A 12,041-nucleotide genomic window follows, 5' to 3' on the forward strand; every position below is an offset into this window, starting at 1 on the left:
GGGGGGTTCAAGAATCACTCGTACAATTAACTTTTATAGCTCGAGCTTTGGCAAGTCGAAATGTTAACAAATTAATTTCCAGCTGAATATCTGGAATCGTGGTATAAACCTCTCATAGTTATTAGCTAACTGTAGTTAGCCTCGAGGTGCCACGTGTTCATACCAAATGAAAGATAAGCTTCAATCGAAATATACTTTGGTTGCTATATAACGTTCATATATGTATGTATAACGTTTAAGGCTCATATGTAAGCTGGTGCCTCCAAGGCACAAATATAAATATAGATGGATGCGTAGTCAGTTCGGTTCTTGGTGAGATCAAATTTTAATGTATTAGGTTTCACGATTTTCTCTTACAAGATTTCTAATAGTAGGTAGTAGACCAAGCGAAATACAGGAAAAAAATTATATAATTATAAATAAATAACAATTTGCATTCGTTGCACTTTTAACATGAAAACTAATGGTTTTAGAGCCCAAAAAATAAATCAGGGCGACTGTCTTTTGATAAGATCAACAGTTTACAAAAAATTATAATGTTTATATTGTACATAAGTTTGTGTTTGTTTTTAGGAAGAATCGGTTGCAAAGGTGAGAGTTCGAAGAACGTATTCATAAACGAAAGTGCGTCCTCGTATATATTGGAAGGCAGTGAGTTCTTGTGTCTGAGAGAGTTTAAGCGAGGCTTTAAGTCTTTGTTGGCAGTACCACCTGCAGGAAGATGTGGAACGCATTCAGTTTCAGCGCTCCCCGGGCCGTACCGGAATAGTGTGGGAACAACCCATAGCCACAATTCATAGCCCTGCCACCATCCGGCGAGGCCCAGTAGGATTCTGTTTCCACAGCTCTAACTGAATGGAGAAGCAGCTAATGCTGCTTCCCAGCGTTACCATGAAAGCAACCCGTGGGGGGACTTCCGGTGCGTTGATCAGCCCATTTCCACGTCCGCACTCAATGCACTGGCTTGGGCCATTTGCAGTGTGCTGCGCGTATAGTCGAGTGGCTCTACGCCGATATCCTCATACTCGTGCTTATCCCCCAGGGGACAAAGCCCGCCTTCATCCTCGTCCATGACTGCTGCTCCATCGTCGCTGCTCTCCGTTTCGTCCCAGTCCTCGTCCACCTCCACATTGACGGGCAGGTAGAGATGAAACGGACGCTGCTCACGCAGCCACGGTGTCAGGAAGATGTGGGTGGCGGTCATGCGTTCCATGTAGTCCTTGCGTAAAAGCGACAGCAGGAGCCACCGCACAGACTTGGACAGCGTGGTGGGTATCTGCACGTTGCCGTGACGGATCACAGTGATGAGGTTGCAGTTGGCCTTCTCGTAGAATGGATACTGCCCGACGAGCATCGTGTAGAGAATCACGCCGAGGGACCACATGTCCGCTGGCTTTCCCTTATACGTTGGCTGGGGGCACAGTAGTTCCGGTGCTGTATATAAAGGGCAGCCGATCTTATCACTCAGTGTGTCGTCTTCGCCATCGAGTATCATTGAGCCCTCCAACGATTCGTACTGCAGTTTAGTTCTGTAAGAAGGAAAAATTTACGTTTTACTAAATTGCCAAATATATCCATAAGCAAAGTAACCAATTCTTTACAAACATTTACTAAACGAAACTAAAACCCACTAGCTATACATTCTTCCGTAACGTCCCTCTCCACTACAGTATGTGCAATCTCATTACGTTGCACAACTTCGATTTGATTTTGGGTTTTGTGGGGCCCGCGCAATGCCGCAAAAGACTCAAATCGATCGGCGACGCCGACGCCGTTGACAAGTCGAAAGGCAGCTGCCAGCCCCCGAGTCGAGTCAAGTCGAGTCGAATTTGGCCAAGAGCGCAGTCGATGACGAAAGCGAAGCTCGCGACCCCAGACACCCATGAACGACTGCCTCGGCTCGACTCGGCTCGGCTCGGCCATCATTGACATTGGCCCACATTTGAATGCAAAAAAAAAAAAAATACAAAGAGGAAAGACAAGCTTGAGGGCCGTATAGCTCTTGATACCCTTGCAGATCGATTGTTCCAACATATTTTTATGTAGTTATCCGACTGCTATCTCCACAAAACACGGACGGGTCGGATTTATGTCATACAATGCGTGCAGCAAAATATAAGAATTTGTGTTTTATTCATAGGGAAATCTCTGCTGATCCTTGAACAGATTGGAAAATGTTTTCTGCGTTGCAACTTCCTAGCAAACATCGTATACAATAACATTTGAAATTTACTACAAGCGAGGGATGCTGGGAGAAACATTGTCCAAAAAGTAACAGACGAAGGCCTCTATTGAACTAGCACAGCCGAATACGTGAACATCTGTGTCTGCACGTGTGTATGGGTGTGTATCCAGTATAGAGCGTTGGAAAGAGCACATTTAAAACCTCGAGGCTGACCCTGAGCAAAAACTAGCTTCTCTCCCCCCACTTACAGTGCTTGAAGTTACAACAAATTGACCTCGTCCGCCTGGAAAAGGTTTGTGCCGTGAGCGGCCAGAGAGCGTCTTCGAGAAGAGAGTCAAAGACAAACAGAGAGGGAAAAAGAGAGAGGGAGGGAAGCGAGCGATGAGCGAGTGTTATTGCGTCTCTCTCTCTTCTCTCGTTTCGAAGTGAATTATAAACGAAAATACGGAAAACGGGCGACAGATAATTATTGAAACACCTTGAAAAATACTCACACATGTGGATATATATTTTTCAAGGTGCTCAAACGTATATATATTTACAAAAGTACTTATAAGTTGCCATCTAAAAGAATACATAAATATATGTATGTATGTATTTATGTAAAAGCATGTTTGGATATGTTTTCTGCATACCGAGTAAAATAATAACAACTGCGTCTTCGTGTGAGCACATCACATCACACACACAGTACGTACAATTTGTGTGTATAGAAATACAGAAGATCAGAGTCAGGGCCACTCGCCGCATTGTGACCTTAAAATTTCAATTCGTTGTGTGCGTGTGGCGTTTGATGGGAACATGCATACATACATACTCGTACATAAGTATGTCTGTATGTCTGAATCAACCAAAATAATACGCAGTCTTTTTCAATGGAGTTAACTATACACACACAAATACCCATATGCTACTATCGCACCTCTGACTTGCAATACTGTTAGAATTTACAATGAAACACGTCATCCAAATCTGTTGTTTTCGCCGTTAATTAGGGCGAAAATGTTATCTCTAGGAAAGAAAACAAAATTCCATTACCCTATGTCTCTGCAAATTTCTATGTTAATAGATATGAGGCTAGATATCTACATAAGTTTGTATGTACTTGTGTACAAATATTCTCTTCCTAATAGTGCTTGTGCGAGCCTACCCAATATTACATCAGCGACTGTATAAACACATATCTATACATGTATGTATGTACATCAATATGTATGAATTCAAATGCATTCATTTGGCCGGGCTTCGACACACTCATACACACCCACAGTAACCTAATGCGCACAAAGTCAAAGGCACAGTGGTGGTGCTATAATTCTTTAAATAAGCAAAACGAAACATTGCTGTACTCCATGATATGAACTGGTGACAACATTTTCGCCACGACTGTAGCAGCCTGCGCTCAGTGTCGAACTCATATGTATGTAGGTGTGTGTATGCTCTTTTCGTGAGTATAATTGTTTTTGTTGGCCTATTGGTGATTCGATTGCAACACTTGTTAAATGTTCAATGTTACCCACAACGTCGACGACGACAGCAGCAACAAAAACATGGGCCAATAACGAGAGCAACAATTGTGGCACCACAACCAACACCAACAAGCTCTCGCGGCGCATAACGAGTTTTCATCGAATTGCAAAATAAGCCGCAGCCGCTGCCGCCACCGCCGACGAGCAGCACATGCAGGCCCCCCATCCCATCCATATACGGCCAGCAAATGGTGGCGCTTAAATTTGAAGGTGTCTTGCCATAGCAGAGAGATAATAGCGTTCGAGTAACACCAGAAGGTGAAAAGGGGGGAAGAAGAGAGACACCCACCTGGCTTCGTCGATGAAATAGAAGCGCTTCAGCTTGAGGTCCCGCAGGATGATGCCGTTGCGGTGGCACACCTGTACCGTCTGGCATATCTGGTGGAAAATGGCACGCGCCTCCGCCTCGCACAGTCGCTTCTCGTGCCTGATGTAGGTGTGTAGGTTCTCATAGACACCCGTGAGGCCGACAGAGTCGCGACCCGGCTGCGCTTGCGCAATGATGATGTAGGTGCGGTCCTTGGACAGCGGCACAATGTCGTGCACGGGTCGGATGAGCGAGTGGCCGTAGATGGTGCTGCGGCACAGGTCCTCGTCCTGCTGCAGCTGGAAGTAGGCCCGCTGCACCTTGTCCAGCGGCTCGTTGATAATCCGGCAGAGGAACTGCTCCCCACTGAAGACGTCCACGCACTTGAGGTTCGAGGACGTGAGATCGATGAGATGGCGATACGAGGCGGGTGTTTTGGCTGCCGCAGCGGCCGAAATGTGACTAGGTTGAGCGCTGATCAGGTAACGATTCTTGATCAGCTTCACCGGCTGCTCTCCGGCCAAACCTTTTTCAGTTGGCTCGGCGGCGATGCCCAGGGCCCACAGCTCGCAGGCCCCACCAGGCGTGAGCAGCTTCTCGCGGATCGTCTGCAGCATCTTGGCGCTGGGAAATTCCTTCTTGGGCGTGAAAAGTGACCCCGCATTCATCGTGGGTGACAGGCGTTCTTCGATGCTGCTGCCGCTGCTGCTGCCATTGGCTGGGGAATGCTGATGATTTATGCTACTTCCGCTGCTTCTTGCAGGGCTGGCCGCGGAGGCTACTGTTGGCGAGGCGGGCTGGGAGTAGATGACTATTTTGTCGGCCTCGGCCGTTGTAGTGTTATTCTGCACTCCACTGTTATCCATGTTGCATGTATTGCAGAGTTCACTGTTATTACTTTACACTGGCGGCGTTTATCACAATTTTTGCTTGGATTGGGGAGGGGTACTCTTCGGTGGGACCGTGACGGTTGCTATGACGATTGGTTGGTCTACCGCGCGATTGGCATTTTATTGCAGCCTGCAGGGTTAGTTAACTATTTTGACATTTAACGACGCATCGTTCGGCACGTTTTGCTAGGCGGAATATTTCGATCTCTTGTATGTATTTCGCAACAGAGACAATTTCTGACGAAATTCTCGCGGCTAGCTGAATAATGTAAACGCGCGTTGCTTTTGTCCGATTTTAAAACAAATCGAAACGCTCTCACACTCGCTATTCCGTGCGCGGATGAAACACGACCGACCGACGTCGCTAAAAACCAACGAATGTTACTCGCCAAACGAATGTTATTCGGTTGTTGTTTCGAATCGAAGTTCATGACATCCACGTCACATGAAAAGCAAGGTAATGGAGTGTAGGGGTGCTTATTTGTTGGTCACCCTCTTTCTCCTGCGACGGTGCTTGAGCAGGTAAAAATTATGTGCGGGCAACTAAAATTTGGCCTGGCTTGACAGCTGCGCGTGTGTTAGTGAGCCAACCAACCACCACCATTAACACAAATTTCTCGGAACTGCCTATTTATGTGTTTCAGGCAAGTCTGAAAAGGGAAAAGCAGATTTCTGCTCTTGGACTGTACTGCCAAACCTTCAATGAAATATATCTTGTTTCTCTCGCTCTCTTCTCACACACGGCAGTGCTTGCATGTGTGTGTGAGTTTGAATGGGAGCGAAAGAAACGTCATCCATCGTTATTTTTGAAAACAATTGCGTGGAACGCTGAAATTCCAGGCTTTGCTTGTCTCTCTCTGGAAACGTCATTATAAAATAGTCACACGTACACACATACAGTAAACTACAAAGTATTTATGTATGTGGGGGAGCCGATCCGTTAAATTTGAATGCCAAGAATAAATGAACAACTTTAATTTGTAATATCATTTTGCAATAAATACTACTTTACCTGTACACATGTACAGTAGAGATCTACGCACTATATTTCAGCCCCTCATTGTATGTGTGTATGTATGTACATACAATGTCAAAAACATCTGCGATCTTACATTCAGAGATTTTAAATTACTCGAATGTATGCATGTATGTATGTACATATGTATGCATGTGTGCATGCGTGCCTGTATGTATCGCACACGGTGTTTTGGAAGCGATTTACGATTGTTGTTTGCAGCTGTCGATCGGTTGGAAGGATCCCGAATGCCGAAAGGAAGAAGATCACCACTGCGCTACGCAGGTCGCAGGTAGATTTCTATTGCCCAAGAAATTGCCAGCTGTACCACTACTTCATCCCCTAAGTATCAACATAGTGCTGTGGGGCACGGCTGTACATGATCGTAGAATGTTCGGTGCAGTCGCATATTCAGCTGGCGCAAGGTGATTCCCAACCAACCCAAGCATGGACAGTGGTCTACAAAAGTCATACACCCGGCCCCTATCTCCTCAGCAGAACCCAACTGCATTTTGAGGAAAAAAGATTATGTCGATTTATTATTGTACAGCCTGTTATTATGAAAATTATTAAATCTTTTCCGTTTCAAAGGTAAGGCAAGAATGCAATGTGAAATTTGTTTAAAAACTCTTCTCGTACACTGTATAAATGCGCAAAACGTATAGAATGCTCAAAGTACACACGCACGCACGCATTTTTGGCGCTTGGCAGCCAGCACGTTTTTCAAAAAGTAACGCTCGCACATTTAAAAAGAAACGTCTGTTTCGCCTCTTCTTCTTCTTTTTGGTTCAATATCCACACAAAGTCGCCGATAAATACGGGACCGAGATCTACATGTATGTATGTGTGTGGGGAAAAATAAAACAAAGTTTCGCTAGTCGAGCTTATGATACCCTTACATATCCATTGGCGCTCGCTGACAGCTCTCTATTGTGACTTGAAATAGATTAAGCAATACAAATCCAAGCTATATAATAATAAAGAAAACAACAGTTTTTTTTGAAGGTCAGTCCATACAGCAATTACATCCCCGTAAAGCAATAAATTATTTTCTTTTCGAGTTGTGAAACATCTGTCATACTCTCTGCAAGGGTATCAAAATCGAAACAACCTCACTCTTTCTCCGCAGTTTCTTTTTTGATGTTTTTGCATCTGTTTTCTCATGTGTGTATGTTTGTATGTCAGCATGGAAAGTATGTACGGATGTATGTATGTACAATATGCGCGAGACGAGTATTAACAACCGAAGCTGCTTGTTACCGTGTCACCAAACCATACAAAAATGATACAAAAATTATAGCATTGGAAACATTCATACATACATATGTACATATTTATATGTATACATACATATGTATGTACATATCTATAGATAATATTATATTTATCATTAAATAACTTGATTTGAAATAATCGAGTGGCAGCACATATTCCTGACGGTACATTAATTTCATTTAGTGACAAAAAAAAGCTGCTCCTTTCTTAAATAATTCGATGATCGGAGGACTCTGATTTTAGCATCTTCTCCACTTTACTAACTTGTCCATCAGTTTGGAGGCCACAGTGTTAGTTATTTATGACAGTAAGTCTTCCCCTTTGTAATAAGAAGCGATAATCTTGCTACTTCTCTTAGAGTAAGGACAAATTTCGGAAAAAATCCTTTGGCATTGCCAATTGTGGGGTTTTAGTATTAACGTTTTTTCACTGGATGTCGAAATAAAAGGGTGTACCCACTGAGGCGAAATTCATGTTATTGTGTTGGCCGCTCCGCATGCGTCACCATAGCTGCGTCATCGTGGCGTCATCAAGCTAACTTGATGCTTCTGCCTTTCCCCCCACTTTTTGTTTGTCTGAATCATGATCCTGACGACATTCTTCTCACACATGCACACACAAATAGATTCTAGAACTCGAAAGCTGCTCAATCGATACAGGTATTGGCAAGAACAGAAGACCACACATATAAAACACATTTTAACGCTGATTGCCTTGGAGCTGCATGTACAAAGTAGACCTAGACATAATGTTTGTGCCTTATTTTCAAAATTGTAATCGAATATTTCACAGATCGAACCAAATCCGTAATGAGCTTCCAAAAATATGAACCTGTGGCCAAGCGTGTGGCTTCAAATAAAAGACTTTCTCGATGCACGATTTTTGGCTTAAAACTTTCACACTGCCGCTGCGACGCGCCATCACATCAGCCAGTCGGGCGTGATTTCATCAGTGCAATGACCCACTCGAGAGGCGGCCCTCCGAATCGTAAGGTCAGTGCTCCATTATTATTAGTTTTTAAGTATAATTGAGGATCGGAGGATCAATTAGGCACAAAGGAAACCTTAAATATATTTATGCTTTTATTTAAAGAGTCTAAAATGTATAATATTTGATATATATTTATTTACAAAGTAATTCATATTTAATTAGACATTTACTATCGTTTAACAAATGCGCTGTGTGCATACCGTTTAATAAATATATTTGTACGTTTTCAATATATGTAAGTATTTAAGAGAATATAATATATGTATAGGTATAGGTATAGAATCGAAAGAGTGGTACGTAGTATAAATAATTCTCGGTAGACACGGCTAAAATGTATAGTTCTGTGGCAAAGGTACTTCGCTATCGTTCAATTTTGATTTCCCTCGAGCACATTTCTCAGAATATCACTTATTATAGTACACAGGCCATAAAAGAATGCATCGAATTCGGATGGGTTATGTTAAGTACGAGTATAGAGCCTTCGGAGTGGTTTCGGAGTATGCGCAGTGCCTGGGACTTAGGAATACCCAGCAGCATCATTATCGCTCTCTTCCGCAATGGTTCTCTTGTCTTCCGTCTTTGTGCGTCCCGTAAATCTCTCTATGGCAGTATGCCTTCCAATTTTTCCAGACGCAAAACCTTTCACCGAACCCCAGGGCAATTTTCCAGCCTCAGAGGATGTCATTAATATGGAATACGAGGAGCACGTTTCACCCTCATTGCTGTGATGAATGCCGTACAGAAAATACACCACCAAACCAATGCACACCCACACAAAGAAGCGTACCCAGGTCACAGCGTCCAGGTGAACCATCAGCAGAATGTTGCAAAAGATTCCCAGCGCCGGAACGAACGGCACCAGTGGCACCTTGAAGATTAAGCCGCGTGTGTTTTGATTGTGCACCGCCATAACGGCCACGCAGAGACAGGCGGCAAATATGATGAATCCATAGAAGAGCAGGGCCCACCAGGTGCCCGAGTACAGCTCCGTCCACGAAACCTTGAGCTCCACGCAGATGGCAAAGCACAGACCGATGTAGAGCATGACAGCCACAGAGACGACGGAACCGGGCTCGAAGCGTCCCAGAAGTGGCTCAAGGTAGCGGAACTTTGTCTTCAGTCGTCCGGCCAGTCCTTCCTCGATCAGGAAATTCGTGGGCGAAGATGCGGTGTCCAGGCTCGACTGCGACATTGAGTCCTCGTCGGAGACATCATCGGGACTGCCTGGGGTGTCGGGTGCCCGTATGGGGTTGTGGAGTCGGGACATGGGTCTATAGCGCAGGATAATCACGCTGGCCGAGACGATGGTGTACGCCAGCAGTGTTCCAATCGACATGAACTCCACCAGTTTGGCCAGATCAAACACCAGAGCGAGAGTGGCACTCAGAACCCCGGACACGGCCAGATTCAGCAATGGCACTTGGGTCTTGGCGTTCACTTTGCCGAAACAGCTAAAGAGCAGGCCGTCGGAGGCCATGGCGTACATGCAGCGGGGCAGAGCAAAGAGCGAGCCCAACAATGTGGTGGTCATGCCGCAGAGAGCTCCGATTGAGATGATGTACTTGGCCCAGGACAGATTCAGTTGGCCGAATGCCTCCGGCAGTGAGGCCGCTGGATTAATGTCGCTAATTGGGATCATGAGTGTCAGCGCTGCGCTCACCAGAATATATCCCACCGTGACGACACACAGAGAGATTATCGTGGCTATGGGTATGGATGTGGCGGGACTCTTGGCCTCCTCCCCCGACGTGGCAATCGAGTCGAAGCCGACAAACGCGTAGAAGCAGGTAGCGGCGCCCGCAATGACACCCCCAACGCCGTAGGGCAGGAAACCGCCTTCAGCCTCTGACCAGTTCTTGGTGTCCGCATACCAGAAGCCCACACTGATAACGAGCACCATGACAGCAATGTTGACCAGGGTGAGGAGGCTATTGATGACCGCCGTGGCCTTCACGCCGCTGGCCAGGGCTGCGGCATAGACGATGCAGACCAGAAAAGCAAGTACGTCCGGATACTGGGCCAGTCCTGGCTCATGGATGCCGCCCGTCAACTCCAAGGTTGTATTGCCAATCCATCCACCCAGCATGGAGTTTACGTAGCCGCTCCAGGCACGCGCCACCGATGCAGCGCCCAGCATGTGCTCCAGCAGTATGTTCCAGCCAATGACAAATGCCCAGAACTCACCCATTGATATGTAGGTGTAGACGTAAGCGGAGCCAGCCTTGGGCACTCGCGTTCCAAATTCCGCATAGCAGAGAGCTGCCAGCATTGAGATGAAGCCAGCCAGCACAAATGAGAGTATAATGCCAGGTCCTGCCATTTCCTTGGCCACCGTTCCAGTCAGCACATATATGCCAGCCCCAACCATATGTCCAATGCCTGCAGAGGAGATTTCATTCATTAGCACACAATTGGGGATTGGTTGGGTCGCGTACCAAGCAGAGCAATGTCAAAGGTGGTCAGGCAGCGATTCAGCGGCGTCTCCATTACGTCAGTGGGCACCACTTTAGTGCGATTCATTTTGTTGCACAGTCCGGACAATATGTGCTTCATGATGGCACGTCTTGAGCTCGGCATATTGATGCGTTCAATTGCGTTCCTTCTTCCTCTGAACTCGAAAATATAAAATAAAGATTTAGTTTCTTAATCGAACTGAAGTATTCAATTTATGCTTGGATGCTGTTTATTTTATTTCTTATCCTGCGGCATTTGCGATTAACTTCTCACTTGTTGTACACCAGCAGCTGTGGCTGTATTGATTTTTTTGTATTAAAGCTCCACCACGTTCTAGGTGCAGGGGGAGGAAGACATCAGCTTTTGGGGGGTGGTCTGCGCTCGCTATCCCAATGTCGAAGGATTAAAAGTGTAATTTTGAACTACAATAGTCATTATTGGTCAATTACATCGACTTAGCATCGACTTGATTCAGATTGACTATTGACCAAATATAGCAGGTAAAGATTCATTAATCTGCTACTGATAAGGAAGCATTTTTAAAAACAAGCAATTTCATTCGATTAATTAATCGAAATAATGTAAGAACTTACAATTTTACATGACTTCTACACAATTTCAGATGGTTTCTACATGCATCTACACATATTTTACATGCAAAACTCCGCAACAACGAGCTTTTGAATGTGAGCAACTGTATTTGTTAGTTCAAGAAGTGCCCGCTGTTGGTGCTGTTGCGTATGCTTGCGTATCCGCTATGAGCATGAGTAATCGGGATTCTTCATCGCAAAATGGAAATTTAACGGTTCAAGTAAGACCAGGATGTGCCAAGGGGTGGGGAAAGGTGGAATTTACCCCGGGCGCCAAAGTTTAGGAGGGTCGATTGAGACGCGAATCTATCCAATTTTGAATTTAAAGGGTGATTGGGGGTGCTGTTTTACAACTTCGCCCCGGTCTCAAATATTGCTTGGCACGGCCCTGAGTAAGACTAAAGTTATTGAATTCTGGGAATCCTTACAATTGTATGAGGTCAAAAACAATATATTTAAGGTATATTGAGAATCCTATTTTTAGATTAACGACTTTAGGATATTTTCCAGATCAGCTTATTCCGCAGAAAATACGAGCATGTCTGATCGCGGGGTAGACTATAAAAGTTTGCCAAAGAACATTAACATCAAAATAAGTACGTACGTACTCGTATTTGTAATCTCTCGTCAATTCGTAAGATCGCAAGTTATCCTTGAGAGGAACTTACTTGTTTTTGCGACTCACTGTCCGCTACTGGCATTGACTTTTTCGTTTATTGAACTCTCTTACTCATGGTGGGGGGTATGTGGAAACCAACATCATAATTAGTCAAAAGCCAATAGCTCTATTAAAATAATATAAATAA

The 12,041-nt window shown here is 44.9% G+C and overlaps 2 protein-coding genes across 2 annotated transcripts; both read right to left on the reverse strand.

Moving 5' to 3' along the window:
• Nucleotides 1-566: 566 nt before the first annotated feature.
• Nucleotides 567-5,293, reverse strand: LOC117894243 (tribbles). The gene is made up of 2 exons (XM_034801182.1): nt 4,004-5,293; nt 567-1,529 (listed from the first exon to the last, which is right to left on the reverse strand). The coding sequence occupies exons 1-2, from the start codon at nt 4,885-4,887 to the stop codon at nt 929-931; spliced, it is 1,485 nt and encodes a 494-aa protein (XP_034657073.1). The 5' UTR covers nt 4,888-5,293; the 3' UTR covers nt 567-928.
• Nucleotides 5,294-8,373: 3,080 nt separating this feature from the next.
• LOC117893861 (cationic amino acid transporter 4) lies at nt 8,374-10,933 on the reverse strand. The gene is made up of 3 exons (XM_034800632.1): nt 10,912-10,933; nt 10,627-10,797; nt 8,374-10,570 (listed from the first exon to the last, which is right to left on the reverse strand). Exons 2-3 carry the CDS (start codon nt 10,766-10,768, stop codon nt 8,709-8,711), a joined length of 2,004 nt encoding a protein of 667 aa, XP_034656523.1. The 5' UTR covers nt 10,769-10,797; nt 10,912-10,933; the 3' UTR covers nt 8,374-8,708.
• Nucleotides 10,934-12,041: the final 1,108 nt, after the last annotated feature.

The sequence above is a fragment of the Drosophila subobscura genome, chromosome J, assembly GCF_008121235.1.
Source record: "Drosophila subobscura isolate 14011-0131.10 chromosome J, UCBerk_Dsub_1.0, whole genome shotgun sequence".
NCBI lineage: Eukaryota > Metazoa > Arthropoda > Insecta > Diptera > Drosophilidae > Drosophila > Drosophila subobscura.